The sequence below is a fragment of the Dasypus novemcinctus genome, chromosome 11 (assembly GCF_030445035.2).
Source record: "Dasypus novemcinctus isolate mDasNov1 chromosome 11, mDasNov1.1.hap2, whole genome shotgun sequence".
In the NCBI taxonomy this organism is placed as follows: domain Eukaryota; kingdom Metazoa; phylum Chordata; class Mammalia; order Cingulata; family Dasypodidae; genus Dasypus; species Dasypus novemcinctus.
The window spans coordinates 11,145,215-11,169,454 of NC_080683.1; the positions used below are offsets into that span (position 1 = coordinate 11,145,215).

Consider the following 24,240-nt stretch of genomic DNA (forward strand, 5'->3'; position numbering starts at 1 on the left):
TGCCTGCCTCCCACATGGAGGTCCTGGGTTTGGTTTCTGGTGCCTCCTAAAGAAGACGAGAAGACACAATGAGCTGATGTAACAAGCTGATGCAACAAGATGATGAACTAGCAGACACAATGAGCAGGGAGCAGATGTGGCTCAAGTGATTGAGCCTCCCACATGAGAGGTCCCGGGTTTGGTTCCTCTTGCCTTCTAAAGAAGATGAGCAGACAATGAGCAGAGACAACGAGCAGACAATGAATAGACACAGTGAGAATACAACAAGGAGACAGACTAGGGGGCCATTTCAGGGGGTAAAAATAAATCTGGTGCCAGCAGACTTGGCCCAGTGGTTAGGGCATCCGTCTACCACATGGGAGGTCTGTGGTTCAAACCCCGGGCCTCCTTGCTCCACGTGGAGCTGGCCATGCGCAGCGCTGATGTGCACAAGGAGTGCCCTGCCACGCAGGGGTGTCCCCCGCGTAGGGGAGCCCCACGCGCAAGGAGTGCGCCCCATAAAGAGAGCTGTCCAGCGCGAAAGAAAGTGCAGCCTGCCCAGGAATGGTGCCACCCACACGGAGAGCTGACACAACAAGATGACGCAACAAAAAGAAACACAGATTCCTGTGCTGCTGAACAACAGAAGCGAACAAAGAAGAACATGCAGCAAATAGACACAGAGAACAGACAATAGGGGTGGGGGGAGAAGGGGAGAGAAATAAATAAATAAATAAATCTTTTTAAAAAAATGAATCTGGTTACAGGATCAAATATTTTAACATGAAACACCTAGAAAAACAAATCGAGGCAATGTGAATGCTGACACTAGGAAGCAGGGAACCATCAAGAGAAGTAGATACTATTAAGAGCCGAGTCTTTTCTAGTGCTGGGACCACAGCCTTTCCTTCTAGCAAGACCATGCCCTCTGCTCCTTCTCAGGTTTTCTTTGAACATGTTTGAAGATGACGCTTCACAGCTCCTGAGTTGTCTTCCTAGTTTAAGCTCTAACTAGATTAAACTCTGGGTAGCAATTTTGAATCCTAAATCCAAATTCCTGGGAGAAGAAACCTCTTCTTGGGCCAGTTTACCCTTGATCAAATTAACTAAGGGATGGCATGGGAGTCACACATACAGTCCTTGAATGATGACCTAGCATAGAAAAGTACAGGTCTAGATGTAATGAGAGTATTTTACATTTTTAAGGTTTTTTTTCCTCTTCTTTTTTTGCGCAGTGTCAGAACAAGGGCCCAAATTATTTTTCATCATTTGGTTAATATTTTAAAAGCACACCCTGAAAATCAGTAACTAAAACTTTCTTGCTTTCTGACTTTCTTTTCTAACCTGTCCATGAACTTATCCAACTAAAATTGATCTATATTCTTTAAAAGGTGGGAATATTTAGAATCTGAAGCATGATACAATCGCAGTAAGAGGATTTGAAATGGCTTGTAACATCAATAATGATCATGGATTGGGGGGAGGGCAGGGGAAGGCAGAATAGAGTAAGAAAATATAGAGTAAAGTGGAATTAAATCCTTCCGTAAATGTATAGGCATTCTACTCTCCACATGGTTCCTCATCTCAGGCACTAGGGTAATGCTAGGAGCTAATCCAAATAAGTCATTGGACCTTCCTTAGAGACTGGTTGTGTGCTGGGACAGGGAAAGCAAAGGCGTGGTAACATTTGATTAATCTCTCTGAGTTACTAGGTGACAGGGCCTAGAAATATCAGTTTTAATACTTACTTACCTGTAAAAAGGTCTCCAGAAAAGCAAAGCTATTGAATCATTTGATTTGGGTCTCATTTGATTATTTATAGGTCATTTGGCAATTCTAAAGAGCCATTGTTTCATAGAAGCCATTTAGCTCTGTTCAGTTTGTAGAAAGAGCAAATGAAGGTAATGTGAAAATTTAAAGAGAGGTCCATCATGTGTACAATAGAAAGTTTTGTTTTTTAAAATACGAAATTTCAAGATTACCAAGTGAAACTAGCAGAGTCTAAATATTTTTGAGTGTCTAAGTTATTTTACCTGAACACAAAAACTCAAACCCTTAAATTTAGCATTTGAAACTTTTGAAAGGGCATTTTAGAATAACTAAATTCATTCAACACATTTATTTTATTGAACACTTACTAAATTCTTTTGAGTTGACGAGGACACTCAGACTATTTTTTTTTAAAAAACCCAAAGAACTCCATATCATTAAATATTTGAGATTTGGTTTTGTAAATCTTTTGACTATAGAACCATGGAATAAGATTTCTAATAGTTAAAATATCCAAAATTATTTGCTGTTCTTTTGAGAGAGAGCCAGCTTATCTCAATATCATGGCCTTAATTTTACAATATTTTAATAATGAAAAAAAGAACAAGCTGTCTACAGTTTATTTTTTTAAAATACTCAATGCTTTGTTTTTGTGTTTTTAAGGAGCGACGCAAATTTGGTCCCTTAGGATGGAATATTCCCTATGAATTCAATTCTGCTGACTTTACAGCTAGTGTTCAGTTTATTCAGAATCACCTTGACGAATGCGATATTAAAAAAGTGAGTGAAATCATTTTTTGTTTCTATTTATATTACTTTCTTTAAATCAGTCATTTTCAGTCAGTGATACCCAGTGAATCTGCTGGAAACACACCCCTCCTGCTGCCCTCCCCCAGCCAAGGGACTGCTCCTTCCAACCAGCTGTTTACTGCTCCAACTCTTTCTTTTCTCATCTCTGCTAGAGTGTGCAGGGCCACACTGATGTTTGCACTCTATTGTTTTCTTCCCCCTCTCCACTCTTTCACACACACACTCATACACAGCAGGGACTGACCACCAGTGAAGAAACTCAGTGTGTTGCAAGACACCACAGTCTTCTGCATGTCACACCCAAATGCCATAGTGCACTTGAAGAAGGTGTGCCTTAAATCAAACTTTTCTTCCCGGATATCATCCATGCCTCCTCAGAAGCGAAGATCTCCAAGCTCACATGAAAGTTCCATTTCATCCTAAGTCACTGCTTAACTGACTTTTAAGCTTATGCGTATAAATAGCAATAGCTTCTTATACTGCACTCATTGTGTGGCACTTAAACCGTTTCCAGAGTGCTGAGGTAAGCAGGTTCTCCATCTCAGTTCTGTCTTTGCAGATCTGTGAGGTCAATACCGAAGGCATTGCTATTATTCCCATTTTACTGATGAGGGAACAGAAGAGAGAGAAAGAGGCTTCCTCGAGAAGCTAAAAATGCAAACCCAGTTGCCCTACCTCACATGTTATAAAGAGGTAGAAATCTGGTTTTCCTGTGATCTTGAGCAAGTGAATGAGCCCTCCAGAGCCTCAATTTCTACTTTTTAAATGACCATGGTTTCTGTGAGGAATAAATGAGATAGTGAAAAAGATAGTGAATGCACAGTATCTGGTGCAAAATAAAGGCTTAGCTCAGAAACTGGTACCAGTTCCCTTCTGTCCCCCTCTCTGCTTCCCATAGCATGGCCCAGCCTTCTTGTATATTATCCCACAGAAGACCTTCAAGATAAATATAGAAACTTCAGTATCTCTATGGTGAGGGTGATCCATGATGACTGTTTACCTGAGTAAGGGGAAATCTAGAACCAAGCTACCATTTTTTTTTTCTTGAAATGATGAAGGGATATTAAGAGTAAGGAAAATTAATAGAATTTTGATGAAAAATTTTATTTCATGGTTTGCATTCTGTGATTTCTAAATCATTTTAATACATACAAATAATAGTTGCCTTGAAAAGCAACCAAGCTGAAGAATAAACTTTTAACCAAGAGAACATAAATACAAATCAAGCATCCTCACTTCTATCCCAAGTATATTTAAACCTTATTAATTATAAAAAAACTATTAATGCTCTAAAATGTATTGCTAATATAAGATTGTTATAGAAATTAATAAATACCTTGATGTAGTTATAGCTCACAGAATGAGATGGCAAAGTATTGCAATATAGAAAAATCTTGTGAATAAATAATTTTAAATACCTTGATGTAGTTATACTCACAGAATGAGATGGCAAAGTATTGCAATGTAGAAAAATCTTGTGAATAAATAATTTTCTGCTTGTTCTCACACTGATTCCAGAAAATACATTACTAAAAAAAGCATATTAAAGTGTTGATTACTTGATTTTTCTCCTTTCTTCACTAAGCACTACTTTTTTCCTCTCTAACAGCTTGGCATTACTATAATGAGTATTATAGGTGATTACAACCACAAGGTGAAAAACAGTCTTTTTTTCTATTTTAAATAGTGTATGGCAGTGTATTAACTAGTGTTTAGTATTGTAGATTTTTCTTTGGTGAACAAACTGTAGCAGTGCCAGTCAAGTAGTAATGACAGCATTATTAATATAAGATAATGAATAATTTAAAAAGCAAGCTAACTAGTGCTCCTTGCCCCAAAACTTTCCTCTAGGAAAAGATCTGAAATAATTTGTTTGGATTGATACTGACTTATGCCTTTTTTTTTTTTAAATAAAGGGTGTATCATGGAGCACGGTTCGGTACATGATTGGAGAAGTTCAATATGGAGGCAGAGTGACAGATGATTTTGATAAGCGTCTGCTTAATTGCTTTGCTAGAGTAAGTCAAATTAGAAAAAAATCACAGACTTATTCATTGCATTTTCCTTTTAAAGCAGAATCTTTTTTTTTTTTGAATAGATAAGCCAGACTTAAAAAAAAAAAGTCTACTTCTGATCTAGAGCAGAACAGCAGCCAGTTCTCCATGGAATGAGAATTTCCTCCTTTATAGATTAGCTGGTGCCGGGAATCCCTCCCCCGCCCCCACTATCCCTCCTCCACCACATTCCCCAAGATGTCACCTTTGAAGGAAACACTGCACATGTTTCTGTGCCTCTTCCTCTGAGTGCAAGTCTTATGGTGATTTTTTTTTGCTACAAAATAAGTGATTGGGGAATTAACCGTAATTTTAGTTTTCTTCTCTTCCATTAGGATGCACAATTGATTGTGTTCCTTTTTTTTCTGTGCCCAGTAAAACCCACCTACAGAATGTTTTAAAACATTTTCTATAGAAAAGTATTCCCTAGCAATAATAATGACTTTCACGGCAAGGATGAATAGTATAAATATGCCTACCAGACGCAACCTCTTTCTAAAATCTTTACATGTTAGAGAAACACTATACATTATATCTTTGGGTAAAAAATCAGATGAGTACATTATGGTTACTTGAATTCCTTATATTAGGACCTATATTGGTAATTCCTTGTTTCAATAATTATTTTCTCACTTAGCACAATTAAAACCACAGCAATACCATGCTGTGTGGCAGTGCTCCAGTATGTGCTCATCTAATGCAATGAATGTGCCAGGCTAGTGAGGGAGATTGTTGATGTGGAAGGACTGGAGCGTGTGGGGAGTGGGGTATGTGGAAACCTCATATTTTTTGGTGTGGCATTTTCTGTGATTTATGTCTCTTTAAAAAAAAAAGACATACAAAAGGAAGAAGAAAAAAAAGCACAGCTTTGGAGGTATTTTGGATATTTTTCTCAAAGTCATGTGGGAATAAAGGTGGATAATAACAAGTGGTGGTAAGGGCATGTGGAGTCAGAAGCCCTTGCTCACTGCTTATGGGAGGTTAGACTAGTACACATCTCCTGGCAAACAGATAGGCAATACTTACTGAAATTAAGTATCCTAGGTACCAAGATACTATTTGTAGCATTGTTTGTGATAGTGGGAAATTGAAACCAGCCTAGATGTCCATCAAGGGAGAAAAGATAAGTTAAATATCTATTCCTATCATGGAATACAGTGTAGCACTTGGAAGAAATAAACCATGTGATCTCATGCATAGATCTTAAAAACAGTGTTGAGTGCAGAACTTAGAAAAATAGGAAATTTTAAATACAGCAATGCATGTATATTTCACAAAGATAAACATATTCAAGGACATATATCAAGTGCATTTAAGTGATGCCCTCAGAGAAAGGGTGACCAGAGTGGATATCAGGGCTGAGTGGTGGGGAAAAATGCTAAAGGACAAAGTCCTGTATACTTCAGTGTATCAAGAAAGAAGAAATGATCAATTGATTGAAGTCAAGAAAGATGAGGGGGCTTTTGGCCAGCCAAGGTGGCAAACATAAGATGCTCCGGGGTACTGTTCCCTCAAAATATCTTTGAACAACTAGCAAAAACTGGCAGAGCCCTCTTCCTCAATACTCCAGACAATACTTAAAGGGTTGTAATAAAGGGTGAGTGCCAACTTAAGAAAATGCAGTTTTAAAAACAGTAGGAGAACTTTGTGGCACTCTTGCTGGCCCCTCCTCCATGCCCTTCCAGGTACAGGGTGGAACCAACCTGTGCTTCCTTTGTGGGTCCCTGGCCATGTGCCAGAGGAAGCAGAGTAACCCTTATGTGCACATTGGGGTGGCTGTATTTGGTGCCTATCTTGGGGTGGCAGCCTGAAAGCTAAACCAGGAAGCTCATCTTGGGCTCATGTTCCTAGCACTTGCCCTGCAGGGAGAAGCTGCTTGCAGGCAGCTAAAGCAGTGTGAGAAAGAATTAAGTCAAAGTGGCCTGGCACAAAGAATTAACTGTTTTAAGTCATAAAATAAAGCACCCAGGAAGGAATAAAGTCTGTTTCATAAGAAGTAGAGGAAGCATTTGAAATCCTGTAAATGGGAGAATTCCTAAGACCATGAGCAAGCACAAGAGCACAAGCCCAGGACAAAACTCAGGCTCAGAAAAGATGGAGAGAGGGAAGCAAATTTGGCTCAACTGATAGAGCATCTGCCTACCATATGGGAGGTGCAGGGTTCAAACCCAGGGCCTCCTTACCATGTGGTGAGCTGGCCCATTCTCAGTGCTGATGCATGCACACAGGGGTGTCCCCTGCATAGGGGAGCCCCCATGCGCAAAGAGTGTGCCCTGCAAAGAGAGCGGCCCTGTGCAAAAAAAGCACAGCCTGCCCAGGAGTGGTGCCACACAAATGGAGAGCTGATGCCACAAGATAACATCACAAAAAGAGACACAGATTCCCGGAGCTGCTGACAAGAATGCAAGCAGACACGGAAGAACACATGGCAAATGGACATAGAACAGACAACGGGGGGAAGGGGGGACGGGGAGGAGTAGGGGAGAGAAAGAAATAAAAAATAAATCTTCAAAAAAAAAAAAGAAAGGATGGAGAGGACCTGCACTTCATAATCATTTCAGGTTGATCTTATTGATAGACAGGCTAAACTCTGAAGGAGAGCACCAGCCAAGGTAGAGTCAATTTACAAACACTGTGAAAAGCATTTGTTTACATTTGTTTGTTTGTTTTTGTTAGCTTCTGGTACTCAAGAAATCTCTGTCATATCATTAGCTAGGCAGAAACTTTAGGAACAGACAAACCAGGAACTGAGACCCAGAGTTAACATTTTAAAAAATACAGTTTGCAACAAAATATTATAAGGCAAACAAAGAAACTGGAAATGATGGCCTATACAAAGGAACAAGATGAAAATCCAGAAACCATCAATGAAGAAAATCAGACTGGACATAATGGACAAAGATTTTTAAAAAATGATGCTCAAAATGCTCAAGGAGATAGAGGAAAGCACAGAGAAAGAACTAAAGAATATTAGCAAAATAATGAATGAACAAAATGAAAATCTCAATAAAGAGATTTTTTTTAAAAAAGGAAACAAACAAACACTGGAGCAGAAGACCAAAGTCATTGAAATGACAAATTCCCTGGAGGGTTTCAGCAACAGATTGGATCTGCAGAAGAAGAATCATTAATCTCAAAAACAAAAAAAAATGAGGTCCACCTGTCACTGCAGCTGCTAGTGCAGCCGTCGCAGCTCCCATTCCCACCACAGCACTCTCCCTTCCCTCCCTCCCTCCCCACCAGGTCCCTGAGTATGCAGGCAATGGCTTTATGCACTGCAGCTGCCCAGTTCTTCTGAGCTGGTCTTGTTCTCACTGCCTGGCATGCCAGTGCTTCCTCTACAAATTTGAAAGCCATATTGACTGACCTGATACCTAAGAAAGAGACCAGAATTAAGATGTTCGAGCAACAACACAAGACGATAATGGGCCAAATCACTGTAGACAGGATGCATGGTGGCATGGGAGGCAAGAAGGAATTGATACCTGAAACATCAGTTCTTGATCCATATGTAGCATCCATTTCTGAGGCTATAGTATTCCTGAATGCCAGAAATTGCTTCTCAAAGCTAAGGGAGGGGAGGAACCCTTGTCTGAGGGCTTGTTTTGGCTGCTGGTAACTGGACAGGTCCTAACAGAGGAACAGGATCTTGACTCTCCAAAGAGTAGGCAAAGAGGGTGGCTCAGCCTTCCCCTGTGGTCACCATGCTGGACAACTCTCCCTCCAGTCTATACCCCATGTCCCAGTTCAGAGCAGCCATTACTGTCCTCAATAGTGAAAGTAACTTTGCCTGATCATATGCAGAGAGTTCAACCAAACCAGGTACTGGGAGATGATTTAAGAAGACCGTATGGATCTGATCACAGAGCTACTTTGTGTTGCAGCAAAGATCTACTGGCACCTCTACTGAGAGGGCAGCAATGTTGGGACCAGTGACACTAAGCTGGACTGGTTCCTCAATTTCACCAACATATTAAGCTGCACTGATGCTCAATTCACTAAGCTCATGTGTATGTACCTCACCATCCACAGCAGCCACGAAGGTGGCAATATAAGTGCCCATACCAGTCACTTGGTGGGCATTGGCCTTTCAGACCCTTTCTTAGCCTTTCCAGCCACCATAAATGGGCTGGCAGGACCCCCACATGGACTGGCAAACAGTCTACAGAAGGAAGTTGACAAAGGCCGTCAAATGAGAAATTATGAGACTACATCTGTATCATATTCAACTCAGGATAGGTTGTTCCAGGTTACGGCCATGCAGTACTAAGAAAGATGGACCACAATTTATCTGTCAGCGAGAGTTTGCTTTGAAACACCTGCCTAATGACCACATGTTTAAGCAGGTGGCCCAGTTGAACAAGATGCTGCCCAGTGTCTTCTCAAAGCAGGGCAAGACCAAGAATCCCTGGCCCAGCAGAGGCTCACAGTGCAGTGCTGCCCTGAACTGTGGCAGGCTGGAGATAAAGTACTACACAGTCCTGTTTGGGGTGTCGTGGGCACTGGAAGTACTGACACAGCTCCTCTGGAGCCGAGTGCTAGCTTCTCTCTAGAGAGGCTCAAGTCCATTAGCACAAAGGGTCTGATGAAGTTTGTGGACTGTAAGTCAGGGTACAAGTGGTGATTGGACACTTTAAAAAAAATTACTCTTGTCTTTTATTTCAGAGGTCTTTAAAAACTTAAGATTAAATTATATTGAGCACTGATAAGTTTGAAGTTAAAATATAAATTAAGACTTTAAAACATGACAAGTGACTCTCTTTTCCCCTAACCAGCTCCCTCCCCCTGCCTGGTATGAACTGCCCATCAACTGTAGGATGACCAGGACTTAGGCATGTGATATGGGTTCTCAAGGGTGGGAATCTAGCCCCTCTTTTCCCTGGGTCAAAGCTGGTTGCAGAGAATTTGTGGTCACATTGGAGCTTTCGGTTCCTCCTTCTACTCTGTCTGACCCTTAGTAGGCCAGCAACCCAGGACTCTGTCCCTTCTCTTTCCTCCTTTCAGACTTTCTCTACTTGCTGTGCCTCATGCTGAAGAGGCTTTGGGCTTCCTCTTGTGGTCCCTACTAGAGATGTTTTTCAGCAGGTTGTATAAACCACTGTCTGATCTGTGGTCTTCCTCCATCATTTGGAGTTTTTGTTTGTTTGTTTTCTTTTCTTTTGAGGTACCAGGGCCGGGGATTGAACTCGGGGACCTCGTAAATGGGAAGCTGGCACTCAAATGCTGAGCCGTATCAGCTCCCCTGAGTTGTTTTTTTTTTTTTGTTTGCTTGCTGTTTTTCGTTTTTGTTTTTTATTTTAGGAGGCACTGGGAACCGAATTTAGGACCTCCCATGTGGGAAGCAGGTGCTCAACTGCTTAAGTCACATCTGCTCCCAGTCATTTGATTTTATAAGTGCTTACTATGAACTAAGCTTTATACTGCCACAGAAAACTACCCTCTGGCCTTTATTTTCTTTCTTTATTTTTTATATAGGTTATACAGCATAGATCAGGGTCTTTGGAATGACCAGAATGATTTCTTCATGGTCTGGCCCCAAGGGTACGGTCATGTCTTTTTGAACAGGGCAATGATCTGAGACTGTACATGGTCCTTATTGAATATTTTGGTCCTGGGGCTGAGGACATTAAAAATAATAAGCTTCTCTCTTTACCCCATGCTACATGAAAATACCCCCTTATTTATCAAGTCCCTTTTCCCATTTCTTCCCCAAGAGCTCAAAATACAATGTTTATTTTAGGAGCCTATTTGCACAGGTTTTCAGTGATTCAGAATACTCTGCTGCCTTTTCTTTGAGAAAGGACTGAAATGTATGCCTGCTGTGCCCCCTTCTTCCCTCACAACTCCTGCCTGTGTTTGTGTGGATCCCCAATCCCCAAAACCACACTGTTGTGATGGACGCACTGTAAATCCCTGGATAGCTATCAAGTCATGTTGCAGACGTTAGGTGGTTCTGTATAAAATGCAAAATAAATGTTTTTATTAACGACAACAACAAAAATGGAAATGATTCAAGCTGAGAAGTAAAAAGGCAAAAAAATGTTTAAGTGAACAAAGCCTAAGAGACCTGTGGGATACTATCAAGCATACCAATATCTACATTATGGGAGTACAAGAAGGAGAAGAAAGAAAGAAAAAGGCAAAAGGAATATTCAAAGAAATGATAGCAGAAAACTTCCTAAACTCAACAAAAGACATGGATGTGCACATTCAAGAAGCTGCATGAAACCCAAATAGGAAAAACTTGAAGAGAACTATGCCCAGACACATAGCAGTAAAATTTCTAATGCCAAGGCAAGAAGAATTCTGAAAGCTGCAAGAGAAAAGCAACGTACTACGTACAAGGTAGTCCCAATTCGATTAAGTGCTGATTTCTCATCAGAAACCATGGAAACAAGAGGGCACTGGGATGAAATACTTGAAGTGCTGAGAGAAAACAGTTGCCAACTGTATTAGTCAGCCAAATGGGGTGCTGATGCAAAGTACAAGGAATCTTTTGGCTTTTATAAAGGGTATTTATTTGGGGTAAAAGCTTATAGTTAGAAGGCCCTAAAGAGTCCAACTAAAGGTACCATAAGAGGTACTTTCTCGCCAAACTCTTTTATCACATGTTGAAGATGATTGCCAATTTCTGTGAGGGTTCAGCTGTCCTCTTCCTCTTAAGGCTCCACAGGCCAAGCTTCTTCCCAACCTCAGCTGTAAACTGGAGGGCTCATTTCTTTCTGGGCCTTCTCAGCTGCTCAGGGTTCTGGTCTCTTCAGCTGCAAACTATCAGGTGAATGGTTCAGCTCTCTCTGGGTCCCCAGGATCAGGTACAAAGTTCTCTCTCTCTCCTCCCATTTATCTTCTTTTGTGCATCTTCTTGAGTGAGTGTCCATTTCTATAGCCCACCAAGGGGGCAGGGATGCAACCTTGAATCACACCCTACTGATGTGGTCAAATCAAAGCCTAATCTTGATTTAATCAAGTAAACATAAAACCTTTAAATTTAATACAGTCAAAGGGTATCACACCCAGAGGAACAGACCAGTTTACAAACATAATCAATATTTTTTCTGGAATTCATAAATAATATCAAACTGCTACACCAGCCAAGAACTTTGAAAGGAAAGGACACTAGACAGTGAATCAAAGCATGAAGAAGTAAAGACCTCCAGTAAAGGTAACCATAAGGGTAATTATAAATGTCAGTACCATTGTTTTGTATTTTTAATATAATTCCACTTTTTACTGCTTATGATTATAAAATGAAAATGCATAAAGGTAATGATAAAGTTATGGTTTTGGACATACAATGTATAAAAATATAATTTGTAACAAATACAACAAAAAGGTGAGGGATGGAGGGCATAGGGTCAGTGTATGTAGAGGCTATTAAAGTTAAGTTGGTATCAAATTAAATGTGATTGTTATACATTTAGAATATTGCATTTAAGCCCCATGGTAACCACAAAGAAAATATATGAAAAATGTATACAGAAAGAAATGAAAAGGAACTCAAAATTGTTACAATACAAAAAATCAAACAGATATGAAACTATGCATTAACAAAAGAATTGAGAAACTAAATAGTATAAGGCTTACAAAGACCACATAGCAAAATGGCAGAAGAAACCCCTGCATTATCATTAGTTACTTTAAATGTAAATGGATGAAACTCTCCAGTCAAAAAGCAGAGATTGGCAGAATGGATAAAAAAGTATGAACCAACTCTATGCTGCTTACAAGAGACTCACCTTAAATTCAAAGACACAGGTACGTTGAAAGTGAAAGGATGGGGAAAAATATACTGTGCAAATAGTAATCAAAAGAAAACTGGGATAGCTTTTCTAATATCAGATAAAATAGACTTTACATCAAAATACAATGACAAAGAAAGTCACTATACACTGATAAAGGGGGAAATTCAACAAAAAGACATAACAACTATAGATATATATGTACCTAACAGCAGAGTCCCAAACTACTGACAAATATGAAGGGAGAAATAGATAGTTCTACATTATAATAGAAGACTTCAATGTACCACCTGCAATAATGGATAGAACATCTAGATAGAAGCTCAGTAAGGAAATAGAAGACTCAAAGATACCTATACCAACTCGACTTTGCAAATATATTTAGATTACTTCACCCAGCAGCATCAGAATACACATTCTTCTCCAGGGCACATGGAGCATTCTTCAGGATAGACCATATGTGTTAGGTCACAAAACAAGTCTCAAAAAAATATCTAAGTCATGCAATATATCTTGTCTGAACACAATGGAATGAAACTAGAAACCAATATTAGAAGGAGAACTGGAACATTCACAAATACGTGGAAATTAAACTGCACTCTTAAACAACCAGTGGGTCAAAGAAGGAATGACGGGAAATTGAGAAATTCTTCAGGTGAATGAAACAAAAGTACAACTTTGAGACCTTCTGACATGCATCTTCCATATTACTACTGTTGACTATTTTATTTTCACCTACCCATTTTTACCTCCCAACCCCATTAGTCATTATGGTGATTTTTTGCAACCAATGATTTAGATTAACCTATATATATATATATCAGTTGTTTTTGTACACCATTCTTATATTCCCCCTCTGGTACAGGAGGGCAGCCCATTCCTTACAATGGGGGAAGAAGAGACATGAGTATTGGTGTGAGGACAGGTAGATTTAATGGGGGAGAATAAGTTTATTTTCTTCTAACTTTATCTACATTCAGAATGAAATAAGAAGCAAAGTCATTAGCTGAGGGGAGGGAAGATGAAGTTTGGGACATTTGAAGAGAGAGGAGAGAGTGTGAATTGTTGTCTTAGAGCGTAGGAAAGGGAATGTGTGATCTGTCTCCCACCTTAGTTTGTAAACCTCTTAAAATGAAAAGCAAATCTTCTAAGTCTCTGTATCCCATCTTTCTAGCACTTAGAATATGCTCAATACATAATTTAATATTGACGGATTGAGAATCTTCTGTGCCCCAGAGTGATAGTCGTCTAAAGCAAGTGAATTTTTTGTGACCCCAGAGCATAATCTGAAAATTAGGTGATTTTTTTTCTTGTAAAACTTTATTTCAGCTTTTGTTAATGTGCTTTGACTCATTTTCTAAAAAACGGAGTTCAGGAAAAGTCATGATTAACCAAGTGTCTTAGTCATTTTGTCTGTATTTTATTGAATCTGCCTTACCCAATTGTAGTAGGAAAATTGCAGTTTGCTTGCAAAGTGAATGGGATTTCTAAGAGACTTCTTTGCTCTCCACATCACAACCAGAGCCTGCTCTCTGGATCACAGTTCAAAGCTGCTTGTGGTTAATGGGTCACCTCAAGGTAGATGACTGAGCCAGGAGCAGAGGAAGGGAGAAGAAGAAACGTCATAGCTCAAACTGCTTCATCTTCATGATCTCGAGCTTAGTAATTGCTCTCTGCAACCCTCACCTCCTATTCTACCTCTATGTACTCTGACATTTGGGTCAAAAAAGACTATATAACCAATCCCAAACCCCATCTCAGAAGCCTGGGATTCTCCTTCGTCTGGGCTTGGGCCAAAGGAAGCACATCTGGGATGAAAGCATGGGTTACAGGGTAACTGGTCTGGGCACAGGGTCCCTTAGATCTAGGCAACCTAGATAGAAGGGTGCCTTAGATCTTCACTGGCCACTCCTGCCTAACATAGCAGCTCCCTCCCACCTGGGTTTTGATTCTCTCTCCATGATTTTCACCTGCTTTTGGCTTCTCTGAATTCTGTTATCAGCAATTAACTGCCCTAAATGCTACTATGTATCCATTGTTCCACCCCTGGGCAGCTTAATTATACCTGTCCCATGCTCATTCCCTTCTTCTCTCTCTCTCTCTCCCCCTTAGAACTTCCCTTAGAGTTGCTCCATCTTCAGTGGCTACAACACCTCAGTTCCTCCTCTGACCATTGACCTGCCCCTTCTTTTATTCCTGCTGAATTTCCTCTCCACTCTCCCCACTCTCCCCTCTCTCCAACCTCCTCAGCTACTCTTCCTTCACCTCCCTTACTTCTCAGTCTATCTTGAACCTGTTCCAGACAGCCTCTCAATACTCAGAGAAGTGAGTTTGGGTCTCTGGCTTTAAGGACATGGGGTTACCACATGAAACTTGCAAAAACAAATCTTCTTAAGGCAGCCTACAGAACTGCAGATTCCGCATCCTGCCATCCCCCTCCCCAACACTTCTCTATCGTATCTCATTCTCAGCCTCAGTCTTAACCTTGTAACCAGCTGACCTACCCTTGCTGCTATCACTAACCCCAACCATGTCCATGTGGAAGGCAGTCCAATTGTAAATCAACACCTTCACATTAGGTCCTCTACCCCCATGACTTTCAATTTGGGGCTTACCTTTGACTCTCTCTTCATTTCCTATCTCCTCAGCATCTAATGGAGTGTCTTCCCTAAAACTTGGAATTGTAGAACCTTATTCAGTATCCCTGGAAGGTGACTGCTTATCTTTGTAAGACACCTTCTAGGGCCTACCAAAGTTAATTCCATGTATACTTCACATTCTTTATTTTGACTGATCTCACAAAATATCCTCCAAGTTTGACAAAACTCAGATGTTTGTGTGTGTGTATCCAGCTATTTGTGTGTGTATAAAATAAACTAATGGAAACACAGGAAGAAACTTCATTTTACTTTTATTAGATACATGCTATTTGGCAACATGCAAGCCAATGTGGTTGTTTACTACCTGTTGTACTAAAGCCCATGCCTTTGCTTCCCTATGGTGTCTTCTTGCATTTTAAGTCATCCACTTTATACATAATGACTATTTAAAACCTTTCAACTGCTCTCTATAACTTAGATTATAGTATATAGTATATAGTATATAGTATATAGTATATAACTCACCCTGATAGTCACAGCCATAATATGACTTTGCCTCACCTGCCTGACCTATCTCCTATCAATACATTGTAATTACCCTGGATTTCATTCTTTTCCCAACCTGCCTCACATTTTTGCATCAGATAGTTTGTGCTTTTACTAATATAGTCTCCCTAGTCCCAAGGAACCCTGTCAAAATCCTATTCTTTGAGATTTATCTACAAATTACCTCCTTGATAAAGCCTTACCTGACTTCCACATGGCTATACTTTCTTCCTGATTCAAATTTCCTTAGTACTTTGCTTATTTTTATATCCTTTTGGCTCTTACCTTAGTGCACTTTTATTATGGTTATTTTGTAAATGGCTTATCTGTCTACTAGGTTACAAGCTTCTTAAGGAAAGGACTGTATTTCTATCATCTTTGCATTAAGTTCAGGCTCTAGTTCAGTGCCTTGCTCCCAGCTGAACTGGATAGAACTGAGGTGAGTAAAGCAAAAGAGAGAATTGGTACACAGGTTATTTCAGAGCAATCACTGAACCTGAAAAGAGCCAGAAGAAGGACATGGAGGAAGCTATGATAGGAGGTGTTATCAACCAGAGTAAGGCAGAGTCCCTATCTCCTTTTTTTTTTTAAGTAAATGTTTTTATTTTTAAAGAAGCTTTAGATTACATAAATGTTATATAAAAAATATAAGGGATTCCCATATGCCCCACTTCTCCCCCACACATACACTTTCCCATTAACAACATCCTTCATTAGTGTGGCACATTTGTTACAATTGATGAACACATAGTGAAGCGTTGCTACTAACCATGGACTACAGTTTACACTCTGTCCCGCACAATTTTGTGGGTTATGACACAGTATACAATGACCTCTATCTGCTACTGCAATGTTATGTAGGACAAACCCAACGTCTCAAATATGCCCCCATATTACACCTATTCTTCCCTTTCCCTCCCCTCAGAACCTCTGGTGGCCACTGCCTTTGTATCAACGATGAGAGTTCTTCCTTTGCATAATAATAATAAGTCTATAGCGTAATAACAATAAGTCTACTTTAGTCCACCATTCATTCCCCAATCTTAGGATTCTGGGATAGTGATGCCCACCCTGCTTCTAATTGAGAGGGAGCTTAGACTCCATCCCCTTCTTTCACATCAAGTCCTCTGAGTGATTCAGACATTCTGCCTGCATTTCTGTCATCCCATTATTTCCCTCCCTACTAGAAAAAGCACTATTACACACTGAAGTCATTACCTCAAATCTGGCTCATGGTCATTCAGCATCATTTTTTTTTCCTCTTCACAATAAGTCTATTCACACCAAGTATATATTTGTCCTCTCAGTGTTTCATTACAGATAATCAATTCATAGGGAATGAGAAGAGACTGTCTTAAGGCAAACACCAAGGCAGTTGGATATATTTGCTTCCTGTGGCCAGGGACATAACTTAATTAACCAAGGGAGTTCTCCAGCTCAGTGTGGGAGAGGAGGTCCTTGTCAGGAGGATTTTTCCTGGTGGCGCATGAACATAGCCTCCTGGCACGAACCTCATATGGGTGAGAGGTGAGGCAATGAAAATATTCTCCTGTGTGGGGGGCTCTTGCCTCGACTACTTGGCAGTATTTTCCCTCTCCTCTTCAAAAGTGGAATTGAGGGTTGTCAGATTTACTCTAGTAGAGAATTTGAGAGACCAGCTTGCAGTTCCCTTTAGCAAATACTTTCTTTGGTGTTAAACAAAGACCCAGGCATATTGTTTTTGTGTTGTGGTCTATCTTTTCTTCATAAATGTGCTTATTATTCTATCAGTGGTTTTGTGAAATGCTTTGAAAACCTATAGAAAAACTCTATTAAAGTGGAGTAAGGGGAAGCAGACTTGGCCCAGTGATTAGGGCGTCCGCCTACCACATGGGAGGTCCACGGTTCAAACCCTGGGCCTCCTTGACCCGTGTGGAGCTGGCCCATGTGCAGTGCTGATGCAAGCAAGGAGTGCCGTGCCACACAGGGGTGTCCCCCGCGTAGGGAAGCCCCATGCTCAAGGAGTGCGCCCCGTAAGGAGAGCCGCCCAGCGCGAAAGAAAGTGCAGCCTGCCCAGGAATGGCGCCGCACACACGGAGAGCTGACACAACCAGATGACACAACAAAAAAAATAAAAACAGATTCCCGGTGCCGCTGACAAGAATGCAAGCGGACACAGAAGAAGACGCAGCAAATAGACACAGAGAACAGACAACTGGGGTGGGGGGGAGTGGGGGGGAGAAAAATAAATAAATAAATAAGTCTTTAAAAAATAAATAAATAAAATGGAGTAAGGAGGCCCTTCCAACTTTACGTAAGTGGTGGTTTTCATTGAGATGGTCTTTAATTTTACTTGTCTTTTCCCTCATGTGTAGGTCTGGTTCAGCGAGAAGATGTTTGAACCATCATTCTGTTTTTATACCGGATATAAAATCCCTGTGTGCAAGACCTTGGACCAGTATTTTGAATACATCCAATCCCTGCCATCCCTAGATAACCCTGAAGTCTTTGGGCTTCACCCTAATGCTGATATCACGTAAGTTCTTGGCATTTTTAATGTGAAGGTGTCATTTGTAACTCAGCCTGGCGAAATACATTCATTTCGTTTTCTCTCTTAATCTCTCTCCTTTCCCTTTTCATTTTACTGTGAGAACCCGTGTCACTTCCTTTCTCCCACTTACAACTTTGTAATTTCTTGGCTTGCTCTCCCTTCACTAAATCCTGATGCTCTGGAGTTTATGACAGCCTTAAAGCTCTAAATTCAAGCACTGATTATTTTTCCTTTGTCATGTGATAAAGCCAGTCAGTGTTATTGGCATGGATGCTTTCCATTGATAGGATAGTAGTCTCTCAGCTTCTTGTCTCTTTCCTCAAAATTCCATTAAAAATAATGGTCATAAATAGGACCTAAAAGGGCCAAGAGGATGGGAGGATGGAAATTGGTATTTCAGCCCTGTCCTCTGTGTTATGATCCCTCTTCCCTTACCTGCTCACTGGCAGCTTCCTGTGGTTAGCTGCCATGGTAGGTACAATGCAGTGAGCACAGGTGCAGCACCACCGACTAGGGAGGAAATCCTGGGGATCTCAGCCCAGCCCCTGCTCCAGTCACTGTGGTCATAGGCCGTGAGTGAAGACATAAGGAAAGCTTTCAGGCCTACCCCCTTTTCTGACCCAGCCTCTGGATGAGGTCTCACCCTTCCATTCTCCAGAGAACAAGGCCAGAGACCACCCATCTCCACAGTGAGGGCTCTCTAACAAAGGCCTAGCTGAGCGTCCCCGCTGGGTGGGCATTGCCTCTGTTGCCCACGGAGGAAGGACCAAGGGTTCATGTTCAGGAGAGTGGTTTCAGGAAACGGAAGAAACCAAGACTCTTCTGGCAGAGTCTAAGCGGCAGTGACTAAGAAGGAGTGTGATGCACCTCTCTCCAAGTCACTCGCTCTCTGCCTGTTGAGGAGGGGTGTTTCCTACCTTCTGGTTCTCTGCCCTGGCCAGGCTTTCCGGAAGTGCCATTTTTCTCCCACTGCCTCTCCATGCCTGGGAACAAGGCAGGCCCCACTGACCTCTTTATTTCCCACATCGGTTCTAACTTCCCTGAGCCCTCTAGTCTCTCCCATGATGCTGTTCATCTTCAAAGATGCGGGCACGACTGAAAAGACCCGCGAATGGCTACATGGCTCTCAAACGCCATGGCAGAACTACAGTGGTTATTTGGTGGTAACTTTAGTCGCTATCTGTCATAGGCAAGATAGCTTGAGACAGAAAATAAGTAGTCGTTGCCCTATGAAGAAATAAAAAGAAAAGGATTCCTTAGGGATGGGTTTGAGAATCAACTTACAAATTATCTGAAAGAAAGAAGACAGTGAAATAGTTTTGCCTTTAGCTTAAAAACAGATTTTTTTAAATGCAAGTCGGACTCCTCTGCTCTGAACCCTCTAGTCTTCTGTTTCACTCCAAGTCTGGGCCAAAGGCCAACAGTGACCTACAAGGCTCATTAATATCACCTGCTCCTCCCACCTCCCAACATCGTCTCCTTCCACCTGCTCCCTCACACCCACTCAGCACCAGCTCCACTTGCTTCCTGTCACTCAAACAGGTCAGGCAAGCTCCCACTATAGTATATTTGCACTTCCTGGAACATTTTACCCCCAGATATCTTTGTGGCTCACTCTTTGATCTCTTCTGGTCTTTTCTTAAATGTCACCTCTTCAATGAAGTCTTCCCTGACTGTTCTATTTAAAATTGCAATCTAATCCCCACCCTCTCCTCCGACTCCAGATCCTATCCTCCTTGCCTGTGTTTTCCCATAGTTTTAATCATCAACTGACATATTCTATATTTTATTTACTTATTTATTTATTTTTATTGTCTCTCTACCACCACTAAAATGTAAGCTTCATAAAGGCTGAAACTTTTGTCTATTTCCCTGCTGTATCTCAAGTGCTAGAACAGTGCCTGGGACGTGGTAAATATTTGTTAAATGAATAAACCACACTTAATTCTTTTAGATTGTTAAGAACCAAATCAACAGGGATCATCTATAATAAGTGCTCATGAGTTCATGTGAGTGGGTAGAAAAATGGTTGATAAATTTTCATGCATTTCTAAGTTTGTAATTTAAACAGTTCACATATTTGGGCTCCGAACTTTGATCACATCCTTGGCAAGAGACCAAGGTATCAAGACAGCTAGTACCCAGAGAGTCTGGTCCTGTCAGTTGCTATAGGTTGCCAGACCTATGTTTTACAAAGCTGAAAGCTTCTCACCCTGATTTCCAGAGATGAGATTCCTGTGCCCTGACCACAATAGGCAGTTCTAGCTTCCATATCTCGAGAAAGGTGAAGCCTACATCAGGAAAAATCCAGAGAAGAGCAGCAAAAACATAAACAGTATGAAAGGCAATGATGGAGATGTTCTTTTTATCTCTAGTTTTTTGTTTTTAACTATTACTAACCCTCAGAAGAGTTGCAAGTCCAATGAACATCCATATATACTTCACTTCCATTCACCAGTTGTCAACAGTTTACTCCATCTGCTTTTCTTTCCCTGTTTATATCTCTCTATATTTATATATCTATGACTATAGTCATATATAATTATATCTATTTCCATGTGTATATGTGTGTATATATGCACATGTGTGTGTGTACATCTAGGCCCTCTCAGTGGAAAGAGCTAGGAAACATTTATTTTTAGATCATTAACTAATAATAGCAACTCCAGTTCCAGTTCTAACGTCAGAACTCTTCCCTGTCTTCCCCCATTCTATACTGATCCCTCCCTTCTCCCACAGTGAGAATGCTGGTTTCCAGCAATGTTAATATATTTGCTCATTTGCTTGGGATTACTACACCAATACCATTAGCAACAGCAAACCTACTAAGTAAAGGTCAAGATTTCTTCACAGTTCTTTTTGTCTGTCAGTCTCTCTACATTCCACTGTGGTATATATAATTGTGCTCATTTGTTTTTGTTTGTAATACATTTTAGGGTTTTTTCCTTGTTTTTTTTTTTTTACATCTTTGTTGATTTTTTAGAATATAAAACATGAATATGGTTCAAAGTCAAAACTAGACCATAATGTGTTCTTAGGGCAGTGTCACACTCTTCCCACCCCATTACCCCCTTCCTTTATTATGGGTAATCAAATACCTTAGAAGCTGGTTTATCTTCCCTGTGTTTCATTTTGGACATACATACATGCATATATGCATGTATGCATATTAGTACCTTTCTTATATGAAGTTGCCATACGATAGGTATCGTTTTGCTCCTTGCTCTTTTCACTTAACAAGGCATTCTGTAAGTCACTTCATATTAGTTCATTGAGATCTTCCTTATTCCTTTTTACAGCTGCATGCTACTCCACTATGTATATCCTGTCATTGTCCTATGGGTGAGCATTTAGATTTCTAAAATTTTGCTGTTTCAAATAATTCCTCAATTACCCTTGCGCTTGTATCTTATATTGCTGGTGATGCATTTTCAGGGTAAATTTCGAAGGTTAGTATATCATGCCAGATTCTCCTACATGGAGTTGTACTATTTTGCACTTTCATCAGCAGTTTATGAGGGCACCTGCTTCTCCACATTCTCAACAACAGTGTTGGTAAAGCTTTTTAATTTTCTGCAATATGATAGCATGAAAAATGGTATCTCAGCATAGCTTTACTTGTCTTTCTCTTGTTTTGTGTGAAATTGAGCACATTTTCATATATGTAAGAGATATTTGTATATCTTTTGCCCATTTTTCAATAGAGTTTTTATTCTAGTTCCTCGATTTTTAAGAATTGTTTATAGATTAAGGGTATCAGCTCTTTATTTGTGATATGAATTGCAAAAATGTTTTTCCAGTTTATCATTTGATTTTAGCCCTGTGCATTTTCCCCTTTGGTTATGCAGGAGTGTTTTTTTTTTTTTTTTTAGTTTGAATTTTTTTAATTGACTTTGTAATAATATTACATTAAAAATATATATATATGAGGTCCCATTGAACCCTACCACCCCCCCCCCCACCTCTCCCCCCCCCAGCAACACTCCTTCCCATCATCATGACACATCCATTGCATTTGGCAAGTACATCTTTGGGCACCTCTGCACCTCATGGTCAATGGTCCACATCATGGCCCATACTCTCCCCCATTCCATCCAGTGGGCCCTGTGAGGATTTACAATGTCCGGTGATTGCCCCTGAAGCACCATCCAGGGCAGCTCCATGTCCCAAAGACGCCTCCACCTCTCATCTCTTCCTGCCTTTCCCCATACCCATCAGCCATCATGTCCACTTTTCTCAATCCAATGCCACCTTTTCTATGTGGACATTGGATTGGTTGTGTCCATTGCACCTCTATGTCAAGAGGAGGCTCAGATTCCACATGGATGCTGGATGCAATCCTCCCACTTTCAGTTGTAATCACTCTAGGCTCCATGGTGTGGTGGTTGTCCTTCTTCAACTCCATCTTAGCTGAGTGTGGTGAGCCCAATAAGTCAGACTGTAGGTGCTGGAGTCTGTTGAGGCTCAGGACCTGGCTATCACATTGTCAGTCCAGAGATTCAAATCCCCTAAATATATCTTAAACCCTGACACTAACTGCACCTCCAGCACATTAGCATGAAAGAGATCCCATCTGAGTCCAGATTCATCACACATAAACACCAGTTCCAAAGAGGGGCCATCTGACCTGGTAGTTAACCCCATCGGCCATGACCATAACTCCCATGGGTCTCTTTAGCCCTCAAAGGAACCGATATCTGGGGGTTGTATCTGCTTTATCTGTCTCTCAGACTCTGCTCAGTTGTGCATAAGGGCAATCCTTCTGACAGCCTCCAGACTCTTTTTCAGAGACTCGTAGCCATATAAACTCATTTCTCCTTTCCATTTCCCCCTTACATTAGGTCAAACAGCATTTTGAAGTCATGTTATTTTATGTAGACAGGGATATTCCGCTGATCCACGTTGAACCTTCCGTATGAGGTCATTTTCCAGTTGCATCATCAGTTGGTAGTTAATAGTGGTCCCTCGGTGCCAGGGAGGCTCATCCCCGGGTGTCATGTCCCACGCTGGGGGGAAGGCATTGCATTTACATGCTGAGTTTGGCTTCGAGACTGGCCACATTTGAGTAACATGAAGGCTGACAGGAGGAAATTCCCAGGCACAATGCTGCTCTAGTCCTTGTTCTTATTTTAGGCTTATCAGCTCACAAGCATAGTCATTAGCGTCAGGGGCTCACTGTTGAACCCTCACTCCCTCCCGGTCCCTGCCACTGCACCTGGGAGACCGTCGCTGCTCCCCTAGGGACCATGACAGAGCACCAGTGGCCAGGAACCCAGTACCCCCCCTGCTGTGGTTTTTAATTGTTTCCACTATGAGTATATCCAAACATTGCCATGCACCCTGGACATATGTTCTGTACAGCTCCCTGTCAGCCATATATCCTGCAGGAGTGTTTTTGTTGTTATATTGCTGTTGCTTTTTGTTTTTGTTTACTTTTATTTTTAAAGGAATCAAATTGATTAATTTTCTTGTTGTTGTTACAGCTGGAGTTTTAGTAATAGTTAGAAAACCTTTCTGTACTGGGTTGTAAAGTAATAATCTGTATCTTCTTCCAGTACTTGTGTTTCATTTTTTACATTTAGCTCTTTTCCATCTGGAATTTATTCTGGCAGAAGTATGGATGGAATTTTATCTTTTCCCAAATAGAACTCTAGTGTCTCATTACCAGTGATTTGAGATGCTGCTTCTAACCGCCACTGAATTTCTGTATGCACTTGGCTCTATTCCTGAGCCTCCTTTTCTGTACCATGCTTGTTTTAAGTTTAGAGACTACATAGTATGTTTGACTATCTGGTAGGGCTCTTTTTCTCCAGGCTTTTCCTAGATACAGATGCATGTTCATTTTTCCATTTCCATTGGAAGTGGCTGTTCAATTTTATTTGAATGCCTTTTCAGCATCTATTGAGATAATGTATGATTTTCCCCAAATATCTGAAAATTTGGTGAATTATATCAATGCATTTCCTAATTCAAGTTACCCATGAATTCCTGGAATTGCTACCACTTGGCCCTGAAATATTATTTTCTTAATATGGTGATGGAGTCTGTTTGTGAATAGATCATTGGGCATTTTTGTATCCATATTCCGAAGTGAGATTGGTCTAGGATTTCTTTTTTGTGGTATCTCTATCAGGTATAGTTATTAATCAATGTTATCTTTACTAAAAATTTGGAAGTTTTTCTCTGCTCTGGATCAGTTTATGTAGCACTGA

The 24,240-nt window shown here is 40.7% G+C and overlaps 1 protein-coding gene and 1 pseudogene across 1 annotated transcript in view; both read left to right on the top strand.

Moving 5' to 3' along the window:
* DNAH8 (dynein axonemal heavy chain 8) overlaps window positions 1-24,240 on the top strand; it is a 467,072-nt gene that overhangs the window by 414,513 nt on the left and 28,319 nt on the right. The window contains exons 90-92 of the mRNA XM_071218442.1: window positions 2,413-2,529; window positions 4,476-4,577; window positions 17,853-18,013. Of these exons, the coding sequence (XP_071074543.1) occupies window positions 2,413-2,529; window positions 4,476-4,577; window positions 17,853-18,013 (380 nt within the window). The remainder of the gene's footprint in view (window positions 1-2,412; window positions 2,530-4,475; window positions 4,578-17,852; window positions 18,014-24,240) is intronic.
* On the top strand, window positions 7,876-9,237 carry LOC139440039 (citrate synthase, mitochondrial pseudogene; annotated as a pseudogene).